The 22,185-nt window shown below is 41.6% G+C and overlaps 1 protein-coding gene across 1 annotated transcript in view; it reads right to left on the reverse strand.

Moving 5' to 3' along the window:
* Nucleotides 1-22,185, reverse strand: part of lrch2 (leucine-rich repeats and calponin homology (CH) domain containing 2) — a 144,893-nt gene that overhangs the window by 79,350 nt on the left and 43,358 nt on the right. The window contains exons 2-3 of the mRNA XM_067996862.1: nucleotides 6,061-6,205; nucleotides 3,819-3,945 (exon numbers count right to left, since the gene is read on the reverse strand). Of these exons, the coding sequence (XP_067852963.1) occupies nucleotides 3,819-3,945; nucleotides 6,061-6,205 (272 nt within the window). The remainder of the gene's footprint in view (nucleotides 1-3,818; nucleotides 3,946-6,060; nucleotides 6,206-22,185) is intronic.

The following is a 22,185-nucleotide window of genomic DNA, read 5'->3' on the forward strand; positions in this document are numbered from 1 at the left end:
GAATTTATACAATGTTGCAAGTTTCATCAGTTACAGATGACAGAAAGAAATAACGATTTAATCAATGCAGTGCGATTGTCTCAGTTTGTATATGCCTAACTGTTCCTTTGAGTGGTTGGACATTTAAAATCTAGGAATTCTCAACAACTCGGTTATAAAAACATTTGTTTAGTTTGATTCTGGAAGTCAATTTGAAAATCTCAAAGAACCGATAAGTTTGACACCCAAGGCAGAAGCAAATCAGTTTAAAGTTTCTAATATATTTTAGATTAGTGCAGATTCTCACATGGGTAAGAAATTTAAAAGAAATTATAATTAATTTTCATATTACACAAGATAGTAGTTGCCAACTCTGGTTGGAGGCATTCCTGGAGGTTTGATCGTGTGACATTCTGATCACATGACATCTGACCATGTGATGCATGATCACATGACTTCTACAAATGTTACTGCATTTATGTCATAAAGGTTGGGTCCCCTGTAGTTGAGTATTTTCACTCGTAGTTTCGCACCAGCAGCTGTTGTGTGAGAAGTTATAAGAACCAGGAGGGAAAACGGGGGGGGGGGGGGGGGGGGCAGGGAGAGAGAAGAAACTGAGGGTGGGAAGGAGGGCAAACCGAGCGACCCCAGTGTTTCAGAGACGATCCCCACCCCATTTCAGAGCACCCCGGATGCGACTCTCCAGCCCCCTCCCAACTGCATTCCACGCAGTCGCGGCTCTACGGGTGATGTTTGGTGAAAAGGCAGCACAAATTTAGGATTAGTAAAGGCAGCATAAAAGGGGAAGCCAGAAGAAACTTTTTCTACATGTAGAGTTGTTAGAACATGGATTACATCATCACAAGTGGCTATTGAAGCCGAATCAAAGTGTCTAAGAGGGAATTACATCAACATGAAGGAAAATATTGAAGGGTACAGAGTACATGGTTCCAGTGTGAAGTTAGCAGTGGCACAGGCATGATTGTGTGTAATGACTTCCTTCGATGTGCATAGAATCATAAACATCAAACACTTGAGAAGCTTGGATTAAAATTCTAAAACACAAGTGATCACCAAAATTAAAATGCCAGTTATGGTCCATCTGATTAATGCTTGCATTTAAAAATGTATAGACGTCTACTAGAATCATAGAATGGTTACAGCACAGGAGGCCATATGACCCTTCAAGCCCGTGTCGGCTCTCTGCAAGAGCAATTCAGCTAGTCCCACTCCTCCGCTCTTTCCCCGTAGCCCTGCAAACTTTTTCCTTTCAAGTACTTATCCAATTCCCTTTAGAATGCCACGATTGAATCTGCCTCCACCACCTTTTCAGGCAGTGCATTCCAGATCATAAACATTTGTTGCTTAAAAAAGTTTTTCCTCACGTCGCCTTTGGTTCTTTTGCCAATCACCTTAAATCTGCGTCCTCTGGTTCTCGACCCTTCCGCCAATGGGAACAGTTTCTCTCCATCTACTCTGTCTAGACCCCTCATGATTTTGAGCACCTCTATCAAATCTCTTCTCAACCTTCTCTGCTCTAAAAGGAGAGCAACCCAGTTTCTGCAGTCTATGCACATAACTGAAGTCCTTCATCCCTGGAACCATTCTAGTAAATCTTTTGTGCACCCTCTCCAAGGGCTTCACATCTTTTCTAAAGTGCAGTGCCCAGAATGGGACACAATACTCCGGTTGTGGCCGAACCAGTGTTTTATAAAGGGTCATCGTGACTTCCTTGCTTTTGTAATCTATGCCTCTATTTATGAAGGCCAGGATCGTGTATGCTTTTTTAACCGCTTTCTCAACCCACCCTGCCATCTTCAACGACCTGTGCACATATGCCCCCAGGTCTCTATTCCTGCACCCCCTTTAGAATTGTACCCTTTAGTTTATATTGCCTCTCTTATATTGCCTTCTTCCTACCAAAATGTATTACTTCGCACTTCTCTGCATTAAATTTCATCTGCCACGTGTCCGCCCATTCTACCAGCCTGTATGTGTCCTCTTGAAGTCTATCACTATCCTCCACACTGTTTACTACACTTCCAAGTTGTGTCATCTGCAAATTTTGAAATTGTGCCCTGTACACCCAAGTCCAAGCCATTAATATATATCAAGAAAAGCAGTGGTCCTAGTATCGACCCCTGGGGAACACCATTGTATACCTTCCTGCAGTCCGAAAAACAACCAACCATTCACCACTACTCTGTTTCCTGTCACTTAGCCAATTTCATATCCATGCTGCCACTGCCCCTTTTATTCCATAGGCTTGTCGGCAAAATTGAAGCCAATTATGTGGCACTTTAGCAAACGCCTTTTGGAAGTCCATATACACATCAACCCTCTCTGTTACCTCATCAAAAAACTCAATCAAGTTAGTTAAACACGATTTGTCTTTAACAAATCCATGCCGGCTTTCTTTTATTAATCCACACTTGTCCAAGTGACTTAATTTTGTCCCGGATTATCGTTTCTAAAAGCTTCCCCACCAATGAGGTTAAACTGACTGGCCTGTAGTTGCTGAGTTTATCCTTATACCCTTTTCTGAACAAGGGTGTAACATTTGCAATTTTCCAGTGCTCTGGCACCACCCCTGTACCTAAGGACGATTTGAAGATTATGGCCAGTACCTCCACCCTTACTTCCCTCACAAACTTAGGATGCATCTCACCTCACCTCTCAGGGAACTCACCTCCTGACTCCCCAAAGCCTTTCCACCATCTACAAGGCACAAGTCAGGAGTGTGATGGAATACTCTCCACTTGCTTGGATGAGTGCAGCTCCAACAACACTCAAGAAGCTCGACACCATCCAGCACAAAGCAGCCCGCTTGATTGGCACCCCATCCACCATCCTAAACATTCACTCCCTTCACCACCGGCGCACTGTGGCTGCAGTGTGTACCATCCACAGGATGCACTGCAGCAACTTGCCAAGGCTTCTTCGACAGCACCTCCCAAACCCACGACCTCTATCACCTAGAAGGGCAAGGGCAGCAGGCACATGGGAACACCACCACCTGCATGTTGCCCTCCAAGTCACACACCATCCCGACATGGAAATATATCGCCGTTCCTTCATCGTGGCTGGGTCAAAATCCTGGAGCTCCCTACCTAACAGCACTGTGGGAGAACCTTCACCACCACCTACTCGAGGGCAATTAGGGATGGGCAATAAATGCTGGCCTCACCAGTGACGTCCACATCCCATGAACGAATAAAAAAAAAACCTGGGCCAGGTGATTTATCTACTTTAAGTACAGCCAGCCTCTCTAGTACCTCCTCTATCAATTTTTAGCCCATCCAGTATCTCAACTACCTCTTCTTTTACTGTGACTTTGGCACCATCTGCTTCCTTGGTAAAGTCAGATGCAAAGTACTCATTTAGTACCTCAGCCATGTCCTCTGCATCCATGTGTAGATCTCCTTTTAGGTCCCTAATCAGCCCCACCCCACCTCTTGCTATCTGTTTACTACTTATATGCCTGTAGAAAACTTTTGGATTCCCTCTTAAGTTAGTTGCCAGTCTCTTCTCATAATATCTCTGTCCCTCATTTCTTTTTTCACTTCCCCTCTGAACTTCCTATATTCAGCCTGGTTCTCACTTGTATTATATCAACTTGACATCTATCATACGCCCCCTTTTTCTGCTTCATCTTACTCACTATCTCTTTCCCTGTCCAAGAAGCTCTGGCTTTGGTTCCCTACCTTTCCTCCTCATGGGAATGTACCTAGATTGTATCCAACTCATCTCCTCTTTAAAGGCCTGGTCACTAAAAGAATAAATGTAGCATTACTGAATTAATCTACAGCATTGATGCAGGCAAGCAAATCTGGACCTACCAATTCCATTAAGTCTTTAAGCTTTCCAATTTCTTCTGGAAGGGAAACTAACTTATTGTTGCTTACAACTAGAACTTTAAGTGGAAGATTAAACAGGTATTTTGGCAATGTTGATAGAAGATTTCGACTAAAAAAAAAGAAAACAGAATTCAAAGCCAAGCCAAGCAGTGATAACAGTATCTTTAAATACAAAAAGGACATTATCAGGGACCAGCTTATTGTGGATATTGTTTTACCAGAGGTTTTGCTCAGTTGGACATTGCCAAAAAGAAAAGCTCCACTAAAAGCATGGCAACTTCAAATTTCTGAATAAATCTATGCTTAACTTAACTATCGTACAAAGACATGTATATTACAAGTAAATTCCCAATAACCACTGAAGTATTTACTGCAGTAACATTTCTACATTTAAAAAGATATTTCACAGATGCACAATTCAAGGATTGGTCATTTTTATAGATTTAATATAAAGAGAAAAGTTCTATTGCAGCAAAACTGCTGAAATATGCCATTTCACATTCTCAGGATACAATCAATGGATTACTTCTAAAGTGCAGTCAACATTATGTTGGCAAATACGGCAGCCAATTTTCGCACAGCAAGGTTGCGGAAACAACAAACAAAGGAATGACCCGATAATTCATTTTTGGTGGCGTTGTTTGAAGCAGAAGTATTGGTCAGGACGTACAGAATTCCCTGCTCTTCTCTCAAAATATCCTGTGGCATTATTATGTCCTCCTGAGCAAACAAATGATGCCTCAGTTTAACGTTTCATCCAAAAGACATCACTGCCCACAGTACAGCATTCTTTCAGTAATGCAGTAAAGTGTCAGCCTTGATTATACTCTCACGTTCAGAGAGGGGCTTGAACCGACAACATTCTGTCTCGGAAGAGAGCGCGACCAATTGAGCCAAGCTGACAAAGGCTTTACGGTTTCCCTGACCCCATTAGTCACAATGCTTCTCCCACTGAGCTGAAAATCCCTGTAAGTAATCTCCTACCAAAGGCCTGGGTGAGGGGGGAGGGAGGAATGGTGGGGAGATCAGTATTGGTAAGTGAGGAACTACCAATAGGTGAGGTGGACATTTAGCTTCTATTCTATTGACTGGCCTTGAATTGAAATGTTTGATTCCCTGAAAGGAACTTCACTGGCCATTCCCAAAGTCTCAAAAGGACTGCTGAGGCTGAGCTTCCCAAGTCTTGTAGAAAATCTCTGGCCAATCAATCCCTTTGGCATTATCCATGCAATAACCCAAAGATTCATCTGATGACGTTCAAGATCCAAAAGACCCTCCACCTGGTCACCGGGAAACACTTTCACGTGAAAGAACGCTTATAAAGCTTGTAATGCAACCACAAACACACAGCTAAGCAGGGCATCGCATGAGTATGCCCTGCACAAACCGGTGCTATGCCAAAGCATAAGCTGAAGGCATTAACTGCAGCTGTAGTGAAAGTGTGTTCAGGAAATCCTCTAGGAATGGGAGGTAATGCCCCCTAAATGGTGACTATATTGACCTCACGACAGCAAGGAGTTGTGAAGCCCTTTAAATGAAAAAAATTCTAACCAATGCATATAATGATTAAATATCCTCATCCAGAGTATGCCCTGACAAAAGATTTTGTTCATTAATCAAACAGTTCGAACTACTATTGCAGGGGTTACTACTGTGGATCAATGTCCTTCTATGCTTCAAATTTACTTGGCGTGCCAATGAAGAGACTGAGTTAAAAGGTTTAAGTTCAAACCCTACTCCAGCACTTGAGCTCAATTTAGGCTAGCAGCACAGTGTAATACTGAGGGAATGCTGCATGTCAGAGGCGCTATCCTTTGAATGATACATTAAACTGAAGCCCTGTCTGCCGTCATTGGTAAAAGCTGATCTAAACACACATGCCTTTTACATGAGAAAAATCCCTTTAAAGGACTTTGTCTTCTAAAAACAAATGCATAGTTAAGGTCCAAAATCTAAAGCTGGTCTTTGTTAGGCCATTACCTTCACAGTCAGCGCTACATTAAAATGAAAAGAGCCAATGCCTTAGAAATAAGGTTTACAGCAGTCTTAAAGGACACGCACACATCCTGTCTTCGTGGGGTCAACCTCCCCGTTATTAACGTTGATTTACTCGTGCTGTATATGAAAAGAAGATTGCTTAATATCCTAGGTTAATCTGATTAGTGCTTGAGGTAAATTCTAGACCCTTTAGAATAGCTCATGATTAACACAGTTGAGCACTTACCTAATATTTAAGAATGTTAACATTTGCAGATTAACAACAGTTTCTGGAATGCATTTGATGCAATTGTGATATAAATGTAATGTCTCCAATGGTGCAAACAAACAAACTTCTTGTGGAATTTCAATAAATCTGTTCTTTGAGAGATCTGAAAAAAATGAACAGTGACACAATTATAAACCATTTCACTCAGAATTCAAGTTAGTGAAAAATTACATTTCACATATGCAGATGTCATTTGTAAAGCATCTTGGCCCATTAATAACAAGTCTTTTGAGTTTTAAGAGGATCTTTTTAAGCATTTTGACTCTTGCCTCCATCAGAACTCTTTAGAATTCATTACTGAATAAGCCATTTAAAATAGTTCAATCCCATTTTTATTTCTGAATTGCCCAATTTCTACAACAGAACTTTGTTATAGGACAATACTGAAATGACTCAAATTGTAAAGTCCAGAAGGCAGGGAGCACAAGTCCAAACCAGCTGAACTAATCCACTGCACCGAATATACTAGCTATGATTGTTCTAAAACTAATTATGTATAAAAGCAAAAGTATCCAAAAGGTAGATTGTTTAGCAAGGTTAACCACCAACACAAGTCAGGGCCTGAAGGGATACATCCTAGAATCCTATGAAAGATGAGGGAGGAAATTGCAGAGGCCTCAAAAATTTATATTTTGGATGGGCTATGCTATTATGGTAGTGTGGAATGCAACATTAACTACTGTTGTCTTCAAGCCAAATCCTCCTTTTAAGAAGGCATTCATTCACTGGACACTATATTAAAGACAGACTTTGAGGTTTCATTGTGGTTCACTGTCAGCTGTGGAATGCACTCCACCGAGAGGCAAAGAGGACCTTTCTAAGATTATAATTCATGTGAAGATCCATGTTGACCAAAACAAAGTCTTTGTTATCCACACAAAATTGACTAGTGAAAAATTGAGCATGAACCAAACACTATCCATGCTTTCATAATCACTTGCCATTATATGAAATGTTTATAACAAGACCTGTTCAAAATAGGTCAAGCTTTTCAAGATGCTGTGCAATTTAGCATTACTATGGAAACACCATTGGTTGCTAAAGAGGCCCAATAGGATTTGCAGAATTTGAATCTGGCCACAAACACCAGCATCTGTCTTGATTGAACAGCACAGAAAATATTAAAACCACTCTCAGGTCAAAGGGCAGAACTGAGAAATGGACAAAATGACATACAAAACTAAGCAAGCTGATAATTAAACCAATTGTTAATATTAACACTCATACTACTACTACTACTACATCTACAATTATAAGTTGCTTTTATTTAGTCCCTTCAGGTATTTCACAATGGAAAAAGGCAGAGAAACAGACAGCAAGCCATTTATAGAGCAATTAGGATAAGTGACCAAATGGAGACCATAGAGGGACTTAATGACAAAGATTTTACATTTGATATGCTGGGGGAAATAAGCCAATGTAAGTCACAACAGTGGGGTGATGAGCATAACTGAATGCAGGTTAGGAAACAGGCAGCTAAGGTTTTGGCAAGTTGGAGCTTTTGGAGGGTAGGACATTGAGGCCATTGGGAAATATGAGGTGTCTTTCTTAATTTCTCAGGATGTGGACAACACTGACAAGGCCAAATTTATTGCTCCCCCCTCCCCGAATTGCCCCAAGGTGGTGGTGATGGGCCTAATCCTTAAACTGCTGCAGTCTTTATGGTGATGGTGATCCCATGATATGTTAGTATGGAATTCTATGATTTTTGACCCAATGATGAATAAATGACAGTATAAATCCAAGTAAGGATGGTGCGGGACTTGGAGGGGAGCTTGCAGGTGAAGGTGCTCCCATGATGTGGCTGCTCTTGCCCTTCTTGATGGTAGAGGTCACAGGGCTGGAGGGGGTACTGCTAAAGTAAGCTTGGAGAGTTGCTGCAGTGTATCCTGCAGATAGCTCATACTGCAGTTACAGTGCACTGGTGGTTTGGGGATATTGTATTCAGTGACTAGGGTGCAAATCATGAGAACTGCTTTGTCCTGGATGGTGTTGAGTTTCTAGAATTTTGTTGTAGCTGTACCCAGTCAGATGAGTATGCCATCACACTCCTGACTTGAGCCTTGTTGATGGTGGGAGAGGCATCGAGAGGTCAAAAGGTTACCCAGTGCTCCCCCTCTGCCCTGCTACTATAGCCAAAGTTTTGATATGGTTGGTCCAGTTAAACTTCTGATCAATGGTGAGCCCCCAGAAACTTAATAGTAGGGGACTCTGCAATGGCAGTGCCATTGAAGGTGCAGGAGAGCTTGTTGGGCCTTTTCCAGTTGGAGGTAGTTGGGATTTAATTGTTGTTGATGTTATTGCCTGGAACTTAAGTAGCATGAATGTTACCTGTCATTTGTCAGTCCACATCCTGCTGCTGGCTGGGATGTCCTACACCATTATTGAAGAAGGTTTGAATGGAGCTGAACACTGAAGAATCATTAGCAAACAACCCCACTTCTGCCCTTATGAAGTGACAGTCATTGATGAAGCAGTTAAAGATAGTTGTGCCAAGGACATGGCCTGAGGAACTCTAGCAGTGATATCCTAAGGCTTTGATGATTGGCCTCTGACAACCACAATCACCTTCCCGTGTGCCAGTTATGACTCCTGCCACTGAGGAGTTTTCTTGACAGAATGTGACAGGGCTACAGCCTTACTCTGATCACTTGGTTCTGGGACCACTTAGCTCTGTCTATATCCTAATGCTTTTGGTGTTTAACATGCAGGTTGCCCTCTGCTGCAGCTTCATTAGGTTGGTGTGCTCATTTGCATGGTGCTGCTCCTGGCATGACCTTCTACACTCCCCATTGAATCAGGATTGATTGATCTGGATTGATGGAGATGTGGGGGATGTTCAGGACCAGGTTACAAATTATGGTGGCATATAATTCTGTTGCTGATGACCCACGGTGCTTCATAGATATCCAGTTTTGGATTTAGGATGCTGGTAATACCACACTAGACAATGAAGGATGTCCTCACTAAAAAGATGAGACTTTGTCTTCATAAGTACTGTGCAGCGATCACTCCGACCAGCACTACAGTAGGCAGACGTGTAAGCAACAGGTAGGGTGAAGATGTCAAGGTCAAGCAGGTTATTCCCTTGGATTGGTTCCCTCACTGCCTGACATGGGTTCACTCTGGCAGCTATCTCCTTTGGGACTCTGCCAGCTTGTCAGTGGTGGTACTAACAAGCCATTCTCGGTGGTGGACATTGATGTCCTCTACCTATTGTCTTTGCTTCCCTCAATACCTCCTCCAAGTGGTGTTCAACATGGAGAAATATTGACAGTCACCCACTGCTCCACCCCACCCTCCAAGTGACCAATCAGGTTTCCTTGCCTTGTTTGGATCACATGAAGTGTCATGGATTTAAGTCAGAGTCAATGTTGAGGACTCCCAGAGCCACACCTACCCCACTATAAAAGGCTGTGAGCCCTCATCAGGTAGGTCTATCCCACCAGTGAGACAGGACATACCCAGGAATGTTGGCTGATGGGTATGATTTGAATATGGCTGTCAATCTGTTTCTCAGCTAGCCTGAGACAGTTCGCCCAACCAGGGCACCAGGCCCCGTATATTGGCAAGGATTGCTTTGCAATGTTGACCAGACTGGGATCATGTCAGAGTCTCGACCTGATCCGATGCCTATGTATTCCGATAGTCCATCAGATAGTTCTCTAGGGGTGACAAATTCAAGGCAAAAGGTTTCAGCAGCAAAGCAGCTGAGGTAGGGGTGGAGGTGGGCAATGCTTCGGAGGCAGAAATAAGGAACAGTGGCGTAGTGGTTATGTTACTGGACTAGTAATCCAGAGAACATGAGTTCGAATCCTACTTTAAGAATTTGAATTCAGGTAAAAGGAAATAAAAAGTTGGTACCATTAAATGGTGTAGTCTATATAATGACTCCAATTCCACACCAACGTGGTTGACTCTTACCTGCACTTTGAACTGGCCTAGCAAAGCAATCAATTATACAAGAGTAACTAGGGATGGGCAATCAATGCCAGCCTTGCCAGTGATAATCATATCCTGAGATTGAATTTTTAACAATAAGTAGTTTTGACAGTAAATAGAACGTGGGATTTGAAGCTCAGCTATGGGTCAAACAGAATTCAGGAGTTTTGTATGGTCTGGTTCTGCCAGTGGAACGGAGTCAGCGATAAGGGAGCAGAGTTTATGGAGCATGCCAAAAAGTATTAGTTCGATCTTCTCAACTGGAAAACATTGTTATTAATCCATGACAATGTCAGACAGTCTGACAGCAGAGGTAGTGGAGAGACAGAGTCATCAGCTTGGAACTCTGCCACTGAATAAGGTTACTGAGACCGCATACAGACGAGTAAGAGGAACAGGTAGACGATTGATTTTGAATAGGTATTTTGAGATATTGCAATGGAGTTGGGAGGCGACAGCACATTTGAATACCTTGGACAGGAAAAGGAGGTTGAAAATATACCTGTAGTTGGAGAGGATAGATAGGTCAAGGATGTGTGTGTGTGTTTTTTTTTGAGAGGATGAGTGATGACACTGGCTTTGAAAAGGAGAAAGATAATGCCAGAAGAAAGGAAGCCCCAAAACAATGTCAGTGAGCACTGGGGCCAGCAGGCATTAAGTGATCAGCAGTGCAGTAGAGTGGATCAGATTAAAGGGTCAGGAAATGAGTCATGTCAAACTGAATAAGAGAGGGAATGGGGGAAAAATAGGGGAAGCGGGGGGGAAGAATGAGGAACCCAAGTGGTTGATAGAGGCAGCAGCACGGATGGTCTCAATTGTCGAAATGGAGAAATCTATGAACTCTTTATAATCCACTGGCTCCATGGCCAGGTAACCGATGTTTGAAACATTTTTTGTCTATACAGATCACTGGAACACTAAATGTCAACAGGAATTGAGAGAACATAGAATGGGTATTTATGTACAAGAGCAGGGCAGATTATGTGAGACAAAGAAAAAGACGAAAGGGACAGTATGCCACAAGTTCCTTTTCCATAACAGTCTCTTCATTTGCACATACTGCGATGTACAGTTTTATTTTAATACAGTTTTATAGTCCAGATTATACTCATAACTGCAAATGGCAATCTGTTGTTTAAATGATCTTTAACAGTAAACAGTATAAATGTTTCAAAGTTGTCCTAAATTGATCAACTATAAATACTATGTACACAGGGATTTCTAAATATAACATTTAATTCTCATCTCACATCCCTTTGAATGAAATGTCCAAAAATACACATCAATGTTACCATATACTCCCAGGAACAAGCAACATGCAACATAAATGGCATTAATCTCATGAGAATTGTGCCAATACGAAGTGCTATTGCGTCGACGGTGATAGAAAAGTGTCAGCATAACCTGAGAGTCAGGTCAGTGCTGTGAATCCTACATATACTAAGTCAAGCAATATTAAACCACCTCTAGTTCAGAGGTGGCTTGTAGTTGACACCCAGTGTACCACAACCAGCCAGTAAAAAGACACAAATGTCAGGCAGATAATTGGATTGCCTTGTGACTTTATGTAAACATTAAAAAATTTGGAAAAATAAGTTATGAGAAATCAGGCAAAGCTGTCGACTATCATTAAAAATTAAATGCCCCAGGAGCAGAGCTCTGTACATGCGTACCAACATGCACGCACAGTAAATGCAGTGCAAGGTATAATGAGACGCACAACTTGGGTCTGTTGATTCAGAATGATTATCTGTAATATGACTGCACCCTTCCACTACTGATGAAAAAGCCGAACCACAACATGGGAGTCAGGTCAGGTTCACTAACGACAAGACCTACAAGGCCATCTCGAGGAAGCACCAGCAGCAAAACCAAGTTTAAGAAATTCCTAGGAGTCCAGTTTTAATGTTTTCATGTTAGGAGAGAGCTCACATTCCTGTTAGTTTAACATTAAAAATGAAATGGCTGTGAGCAATCATGCACAGAATTCTTTTGCCGTTAGACAACGCGTGGCCTGCAGCATATCACAATCTATAGGTACTGGTCTGAGTCCTTATGCCGTAATACACTAATAGTTCAAGAAATTTGCCTTCTGCACAAAAAATGCCCATACAAGGACCACAGACAAACAATTTTGTAAATAGCATCAGAAATCCAATAGACTATAACAATCCCAAAAGCAACTCGTCTGTTGTCACTATTTGCAAAAAAAAATCAGTTTGACTTTTTAAAATGGGTTTCCTTGCTTTATACTCATGCTGACTTTTTCCATTAACATTAGCAAATGGGGAGAATATACCTCAGTTGCCAGTCTCTATTTGACAATGTTCGGCAAACCTTTTGCTGACCCAACACTGCAACATGATATCACAATTATATTTTCAATCAATAGGTACTGCATTGCAAGTCATTGTCAAAAGTGATGCACAGTTTTTACAGCAGATCCTCTCTGTTGGGATTGACAGTGTGCCTCTTTAATATGGTCCATTTGTGTGGTATGTAGAACTGTTTAGCACATTGACCTAATTTGGTATGGCACACAGACATTTTACTATCCAGATGTACAGGGTGACCTACTTTTTTTAAAAAAAACATTATCTTTTGATGAAAACTAAAAGTATTGTGTCAAATATTTTGCAATTGTGTTGTTTAATTTTTACATAAAGCCAATGGTTTGGCATTAAAACAAATGTGGAATACATTTTATCCTGTGGCTTGGACTGGAGTAAAGAATTGTATTTACCCTCCACACCAACATGCACACATGCATTGAAAACTATTAATAGTTGCCACTGAGTCAAATAATTCCCACACTTTCACAACATTTAAAAAAATTAGACCAACTTAAATTTTCACAGTAAAACCCTCTCATAGGAATTTCAATGATTTTTTTTTATTATTCTTTCATGGGATGTGGGCGTCGCTGGTGAGGCCGGCATTTATTGCCCATCGCTAATTGCCCTCGAGAAGGTGGTGGTGAGCCGCCTTCTTGAACCGCTGCAGTCCGTGTGGTGAAGGTTCTCCCACAGTGGTTAGGTAGGGAGTTCCAGGATTTTGACCCAGCCACGATGAAGGAACGGCGATATATTTCCATGTCGGGATGGTGTGTAACTTGGAGGGGAACGTGCAGGTGGTGTTGTTCCCATGTGCCTGCTGCTCTTGTCCTTCTAGGTGGTAGAGGTCACAGGTTTGGGAGGTGCTGTCGAAGAAGCCTTGGCGAGTTGCTGCAGTGCATTCTGTGGATGGTACACACTGCAGCCACAGTGCGCCGCTGCTGAAGGGATGTTGCCAGTTTTATGATTTTTAGCTGGAAAAATGATTCACAGCCAATTAAAATGAACTAATAAATTGATAGAGAACATCCATCTTCACTGGATATAAAAACAGGAGACAGCAACAGTTTTAACATGCTTTTTACATTACCTATGTGGTTAATATGCAGTGGCATCTGTTTTTACTTCTCAACTTCAGAGACAGAGACCTTTTCCTCCTACTCACGGAATATTTCAAATTTAAGCAAATCTAAAATTGGCTATTAGCATATACACATGAAGAGCAATTAAGGTTATAATTGAGAGTTTTGATTTCTATATTTTGCCATTTTTAGCATTTATTTTTGCCAAACTTGAGTCATTCCTGGTTAAGAAAAATTCTGAAGGATTTAAAAAGTGTTATCGATACTGAACCAAAAAAATCTGTACTAACAGCAGCACTTGAAATTACAAGGAGTTGTAGACTTTGCAGCATATTTGTCTAAAATGTTAAAATAATGAGGTGGAATTTCCTGTATATTTGCACAATTGAAGTGTAAAGCAAATACTCAGTGTAAAAGATCGAGGAAACTCAGGTGCAAATGTGTTAAGCAAATAATTACACTATTCCCAAAATTCTTTGATCTTTTACACCTGTCTGTTGATCCCTGCGCCCACACACTGTTGAAGAAATTTAAGTAGTGCTGCCACTAACGTCAGTGAATTCCAATGACCAAAAGTGAGCCATTTTTGGCAACTGGCTCAGCTTGATGCGAAGAAAACTGTTCACTGATCAAGTCATGGTCTAAAACACTAGTGATGGAGGAATGAATACTTGCTTGAAAAATGCTTTATGTAATTCAGAAATCTTTGAGACAGATATGAGGTTTCTGGTTCAAAAATCTTCAATTATGTTGCATCCAAAAAAATGTCATCAAGTAACTAGCATGGACCTCAGAGAGAAAAGACATTAAAAGCTGGCTAATCATTTTTCAAGTTCTCAAAGCTTTTTCACGTGGTTCACAGAATCACTGCAAAGGCAGAAAATTTCCTCAACTTATTTTTGAAAATGTCTAGCACTTTGTTCAAGAGTACAGCAATAGAAACGGTTTTGCATGCTGGCTGTGCTATTATTTTAACTTCATTTTGATTATAGAAAGCAAGCAATGTGAGTGTCCAAGTCACCATGAATATATGGCATTGCATTAATCACAAAAATGTCCAGAATTTTCACTACATCCTTTATGTGCACAATGTCAACTTGAAAAACTCAGGGAAGATGCTGCTCAAACATGAGTAGACCTGTCTAATGCTCCTTTCCAAAATTGTTCACCTATTAGGTCATCAGTTTGGTTTAACTCCAGATTGCATCAGAACTTGAACAACCTTGTGTAATATTGCTTTGTTTCTCTTCCTTTTGAAACATTTTGGCAAGAGGCAGTTAACTGGTTAGAGCAGCACCATTTTAGGTGGAATTCTTCAGTTTTTGTGGTGAGTCTGTATAGCTAAGTAATCAGAAAAATAATTTGCTGCCCTCCCACAGAAAAAAAGTTATACTGATAATTAAGCTTGCTAACAGAATTGCATTTGCTGTTTTTCACAACAAAATCATCAGGAAAGTGACATGCACAGACCTCAACATACTTTTATCTGTGTATCATAATCACTCTTCCTTCACATTTCCTACTTTATATACTTCCTCTATATCTGCTTTACAGATGCCTCTTTCACGTCCCATAGAAAGATGAAGCAGATTTCAGATTATTACCCTTTGATATGTTGAAAAACCTCAGCTCTCCCTCTTAGACAGCAGCATAATCCTGTAACTTCCTTTGGAAGTGCCTGAACAGTCAAATCTCAGTCAAATTAGAGGTCATGAAATTACTCCCATCACCATCCTGATAATCCCACCTCCACCACACTTGCCTTGTCTATTTTCAAAAACTTTTCTTAGAAGGTTCAGATACAGGCTATCCTTGTCGAAATCCGGACGTCTCCTTCCCTGGACCACTCCAAGGACGTTTGCAACACCAAGCAGTTTAAAAGCAAGCTGCAGTTTCTCATCCGCTTCCTGCAAAACTCTAGGTTGAGTAACTAGGGGACAGAAGGAAGTGGAGATAGGAGGTCTGAAGTCCTTGGACATAAAGCTACCCGGAGCAGGGGCAGCCACTCTGCTCCTTTTCTCTGGCATCTGAAGGCAAGGCCAGAGAAAAGAAGTAGCGACTGGAGTCACCCAGGCCAGAAGTGGCCAGAAAGAGGAAGCGGGGGCTAGAGTCACCTAAACTATGAGCAGTGAGGTCTGGGACTTGAGGGAAGGACAGGAGTTAGAGGCTGGCTACAAAATGGAGACCAGGATCAGAAATAGCAAGACCAAGGATGCAGGAGTTCAGAGGCTGGTCTCTGGTAACTGCTTAACCGATAATACATCTTCAGTTATATGCTTAAGATGAACTGTGATGTTGCCAAATGAGTATACAAGATAGGTACACATTTTTTTTGAAAGTATGATACATTCAGATTAGTTGGAGTTGGATAAATTCCAGCAGACTAATGGCAGATCGAATAAATTATGCACTTAATGCTACAACTAGTGCAGCTGGCATGGAGTTATTCATAGAAAACAGAGAAACATAGAAAATAGGAGCAGGAGTAGGCCATTCGGCCCTTCGAGCATGGTCCGTCATTCAATATGATCATGGCTGATCCTCTATCTTTATACCATATTCCCACTCTCTCCCCATACTCCTTGATGTCTTTTGTGTCTAGAAATCTATTTAGCTCCTTCTTAAATATATTCAGTGACTTGGCCTCCACAGCCTTCTGTGGTAGAGAATTCCACAGGTTCACCACCCTCTGAATGAAGAAATTTCTCCTCATCTCAGTCCTAAATGTCCTACCCCGTATCCTGAGACTGTGACCCCACATTCTAGAACCCCCCCAGCCAGGGGAAACATCCTCCCTGCATTCAGTCTGTGCAGCCCTGTCAGAATTTTATGCGGTTCAATTAGATCCCATCTCATTCTTCTAAACTCGAGTGAATACAGGCCGTGTCAACCCAATCTCTCCTCATACGACAGTCCTGCCATCCCAGGAATCAGTCTGGTGAACCTTCGCTGCACTCCCTCTATGGCAAGTATATCCTTTTTTAGGTAAGGACACCAAAACTGCACACAATACTCCAGGTGTGGTCTCACCAAGGCCCTGTATAACTGCAGTAAGACATCCTTGCTGTTATACTCAAATCCTCTTGTAATGAAGGCCAAAATACCATGTGCCTTCCTAACTGCTTGCTGCACCTGCATGTTTGCTTTCCGTGACTGGTGTACAAGGACACCCAGGTCCCTTTGTACATCAACGTTTCCCAATCTATCACCATTTAAATAATACTCTGCCTTACTGTTTTTCCTTCCGAAGTGGATAACTTCACCTTCATCCACATTATAACTTCACCTGCCATGTATTTGCCACTCACTCGACTTGTCTTTTTTTTAAAAAAAATTTGTTCATGGGACATGGGCGTCGCTGGCGAGACCAGCATTTATTGCCCATCCCTAATTGCCCTCAAGAAGGTGGTTGTGAGCCGCCTTGAACCGCTGCAGTCCGCCTTGAAGCCTCTTTGCATCCTCCTCACAACTCACAATCCCACTGTGTCATCAGCAAATTTGGAAATATTACATTTGCTTCCCTCATCCAAATCGTTTATATGTATGTATATATATATATATATATATATATATTTATTGAGCACTGATCCCTGCGGTACCCCACTTGTCACCGCCTGCCACCCCGAAAAAGAATAATTTATTCCTACTCTCTGTTTTCTGTCTGTTAACCAATTTTCAATCCATGCCAGTATATTCCCCCCAATCCCATAATTTTGTACACTAACTTCTTGTGGACCTTATCAAAGGCCTTCTGAAAATCCAAATACACCACATCCACTGGTTCTCCCTTACCTATTCTATCAGTTACATATTCAAAAAACTCCAGCAGGTTTGTCAAACACAATTGTCAGGAGAAAATTAAAAAGAAATCCATGAAGCACATTAAAAATTTGTTTCCCTAATCCATCCCCTAGTCATACCTCTCATATGGAATTCCACATACGTTCTGCAACAAAAACTGATTTTTCTCTGGACTTTTTAAACTTGTATTTTATATTGTCAGAAGCAGAATGTAAGGGGTTAAAACCCAAAAAGCTCAAAGAAAAGCCATCAGCCTATAGACCATACAGGTTGCAGTGGGCTACATAAGGTGCCAGTTGCTTTGGCAAGCACAACGGGATGCCCAAGGTTGATTTATTTGGTTAAAAATTGAATAGTCATTCAATACTGATGGGAAATGCATCCTTCTGTTGGTCCAATGTAATTGAGTGAGCGAGATGCAGTTGTCCATTGCCTTTATTTCAGTATAGCTTCAAAGGAGCTGTGATTAAGCCAATCCAAAAAAAGTGGACAGACACATTTCAGCTTTGCAGTTAGTACCTGAAGACCTGTTTTAAGTTTGTACTGATCCAACAAGGAAGCTAAGCCAGACTGAAGCTACAGCAAGTAAACTTCTGTTTAAAGACTACAGCTAGAAAGTGTGCAGCATCTTTATTATTATGTTTGGAGAAGGGTAGTGGAGAACTGATCATTTATTTAAATAACTATGTCGGTTCAGAGCCCACGGGCATGATTTTAGCTCGAAGCTGGGAACCTAGCATGTGAGGAACCTGAAAGTCAAATGAGCTGCGAGTCGGGAGGGGGGAAAAGAGCAAGAGAGAGCAAGTTGACTGATCGCTGGGTGAGCTTGTTGGGCCTGGATGAAGCATTCCTGCTCCTCCCGGCCAACAAGCAGGGCAATAAAGGCGCTCACCTCATGGATCCTGCCCTTCTCGCCTGCTTCCACCTGACGTGAATCAGAAGCGATGGGAAACCCAAACAGGTAAATTTGTTTGACATTTCTAATACAGAAGAAATTATGTGCCTCAACTATCACAATGAGGTACATTTCCCCTTTAAGTACTGGTTCACCAGCTTTAAGTGGGGTCGGGACTTCCAAGTTTCAGTTGCACACGTGTATCCAAATGCGCCTGGGTTAAACCCAGAAGTGGGCACATTGGAGCAGGGATGCGGTCCCGGTCCCGCTCCAAAAACAAACTATTTTTACTGCCCACCCGCCCCCAACCCATCCGTTCTTGGGGGTTAAAATTACCCCCCAAGTCTCTGTCTAAACTGTACATTCTAAGAGAGGAGAATTACAAGTAGCAGGTATATGGAGTAGGGCTTCTCCATTAAGATCACCAGGTCTAGTTATTGATACCTAGAAATAGAGCTCCAGATCGAAGGAAGTGCAAGGTTGGGCACGGTTGATGACGCTGAACCCAAGAAAACATCTAGCGTGAAAACCCAAAAACGTAACAAGGGCTTTTGCATGTCCAGGCTTCAATTCAAGCCATTCTACAGGATATCAATAGTTCAGTACTGGCCTGTCCTGCATCTTACATTAAATGAAAAAAAAAAAATCCATAAAGTGCAGTTAAGTTTCGCGCTGATCAACTCAATCATTTGATAAAAGCAAAATCTTAAAACTTTCTGTATGTTGAAACTTCTGTACTTTACATACAAGCAAAAAGTTCAATTTATGACACTGCTTTATGCAGTTTTGTGTATAAAAAGGTGACTAATGTAAACACCAAGTCAATGAAGATAAATCTAAACATATGCATAAGGTTTACATTTTTTTAAATTGTAATCGAATGTGATTTAATCAAAGAACGCATTCTGATCCAACCACACGTGTCAAGTTTGTCCGCCATGCAATTATGAGGTTAACAATGTAAATCAACCTTCCTCTACACATCAAGCAAGTACATCTAGGTTGTCAATAAAGGAGAAGGATACATAGCCCTTTAAAAATATAATGCTATAATGAATGATAATATCACTAGATTTGGTGTATTGCTACCTATATATTATAGACAGAAAATAATTGCTCATCCATCAGTATACATTTATTCTTAATTCATCAACTTATTTTGTTCCCACCAATATCACCACCAGTATTTCACTGCTTTTAAATCTTAAAATGTTTATCAAACAAACCCAAGCTTGGAAGGATAAAATCTACAGTTGTACTGCTGGATTATTTAAATACACACGTTCAGATGCACACATTATGAAAACTTGACACACTGTGCGTGACAGACAGTCCAGCTACAATAATTAAGATATCTTCCTTGTGACTGTCTTTCCTAGGCTACTCAAAAGGAACTTTTCCTAGCCTGATATGCATTTTGTTTCTTCCCAGAGACAGGATAATTAAATATTAACAAAAGTTACACAAAAAAATTTTGAAATGTGAGATTTAAATCCAATTCACAAATACAACTCATTGCCAATTCCTTTCCTTTAGCAAAACGGTTAAACGTCCTAAAATGTGACACTTGGTTAGATGAAAAGGACTAAATGCCGCTCCTTTCTTTGATCGTGCACATTTCTTTCCACAAGCTAGCATAATATATCCTCTCTTGCACTACTTGCAATTAACCATATTATTTCTGTACCTGGTTCTCCTATGAAAGCAATTAATGCTTTTCAGTCAAATTTCTCTCCCCTCAGCTTCATAATCAAAGAGAGAAAGAAACTGGGCTATCTTCCAAATTTCACACCAAGAAAGCCATTTCATTAATGTTACCACATCTCTATAACCAAACTCTCAAGAAGTTATTGGCTCCAAAATTACAGATTACATTATAGCCAAGAGACTTCCTCGTTCATGGATTGAATAAAGTGTTTGTTCCACATGTGAACGACAACGTATCTTGTAAGAAAAAGCTGCAAATGAGATACACAAGGAGCCGTGAGTCTGAAATAGACAGGAAAAAAAAAATCGAAAAGTGATGTCACAAGACAAGGAGCACCGAGGGTGAGTCAGTTTAAGTATCTAGTTTATTGCTTAGTAGTTTTAGTGTTAGCTAAACAGTTAAATAGCCTTAAAGATATAGCTGAAACCCACTGCCTTCAATTCCTGTGCCATTTGAGAACTCCAGGTCACCCAGGATACCTGAAGTGTCCATGTGTGCTGGAAGGGCCTGTGGTTGCTCGAGCTCAGAGTTTGAGCTTGAGGAGGGGTTGGAATCATTGCAGGGCATAAGGAAGGCTGAGAATTTCCTGGATTGTATGTTCCAAGAGGTGTTCACCCCACAGCCATAAAAAGCTCAGGGCAGTAAGTGGGTGGCTATCTGATAGGGTAGGGAGAGGCAGGCAGTGCAGGAGTTCTCTAGTAGCGTGTCACTCACTAACCGGTTTTCAGTATTGAATACCGATGAGGGCGACGACACAAAGGAATGCAGTCCGGAGCATGGCACCGCGGGGCAAAGGACTGCACAGGGGCACAGCAAAGTGTAGGAATGCAATGGTTATAGGGGATTCAACAGTCAGGGACAGGCAAGCGTTTCTGCAACAACGTGAGTCGCGCATGGTGTATTGCCTCCCTGGTGCCAGGGTAAAGGACATGACAAAGGGTGCAGAATATTTTGAGTGGGGGGGGGGGGGGGGGGGAAGAAAGAGAGGAGAAGGGGGAACAGCCAGAAGTCGTGGTCCATGTGGGAACATATGACATTGGAAGAAAAAGGTTTGAGGTCCTGCAGAGTATCAGGAAGTTAAAAAGGTAGCAATTTCTGGATTACTCACGGTGCCACATACTAGTGAGTATAGGAATAGTATGATAACATGTTAATACAGAACTGCAGAAATGTGCAGGAGGGAGGGCTTCAGATTCCAGGGGAAGGAGGGATTTGTTCAAGATGGACGGGTTGCACCTCAACAAAGCTGGGACCAATGTCCTCGCGGGGAGGTTAACCTGCGCTGTGGCGGACGGTTTAAACTCATTTGGCAGGGGGATAGGTACCAGGATGAAACAGTAGAGAGGAGAAACAAGGTGCACAGGGAACTGGGAGAGACAAATAGCACTACAGTAAAGAATAGTTCAGAAACAGGAGGGATCAAACAGGGGGCAAATGTGAGGCAGTCTAAGATGATTTTGGAGTGCATATGCATAAATGCACGTAGAGTGGTAAATAAGGTTGGTGAGCTGCAGGTACAAGTCGCCACATGGGACTATGATATAGTGGCAATAACAGAGACCTGGCTCGAAGAAGGGGATGATTGGGTACTTAATATTCCTGGCTACAAAGGTATACAGGAAAGATAGGGAAGGAAAGAAAGGAGGTTGTGGGGCGGGGGGTGTTGGCAGCTTTGATCAAAGAAACTTTTATAGCACTGAAAAGGGATGATGCAGTTGAGGGGTCAAAGGTATTCCGCTACTGGGTGTATTTTATAGGCCAAAAAGTGGGAAGGTGATAGACTAGCAAATTTGCAGGGAAATTTCAGAAAGATGCACAAATTATAGAGTAGCAATAATGGGGGACTTCAATTATCCCAATATAGACTGGGATAATAACAGCGTTAAAGGCAAAGAGGGGGAGGAATTCCTGAAAAGTATACAAAAGAACTTTCTTGATCAGTGTGTTTCCAGCCTAACAAGCAAGGTAGCAGTGCTGGATCTAGTTTTGGGGAATGAAGTGGGGCAAGTGGAGCATGGTTCAGTGGGATAGCATTCGGGGGAACAGCGACCATAATATCATTAGGTTTAGAACAGTTACAGAAAAGGGCAAGGAACAATCAAGCATAAAAATACTTAACTGGAGGAGGGCTAATTTCAGTGAGTTAAAAAGGGATCGTGCCCTGGTGGATTGGAATCAAAAACTGATAGGCAAAACAATAGTTGAACGGGAGGCTTTATGGAGAAGATGGTTCGGGTACAGAGTAAACATATTCCCATGAGGGAAAAAGGAAGGGCATCCAATGCTGGAGTTCCCTGGATGACTAAAGATATAGAGATTAAA

Source organism: Heptranchias perlo, chromosome 15 (assembly GCF_035084215.1).
Source record: "Heptranchias perlo isolate sHepPer1 chromosome 15, sHepPer1.hap1, whole genome shotgun sequence".
NCBI lineage: Eukaryota > Metazoa > Chordata > Chondrichthyes > Hexanchiformes > Hexanchidae > Heptranchias > Heptranchias perlo.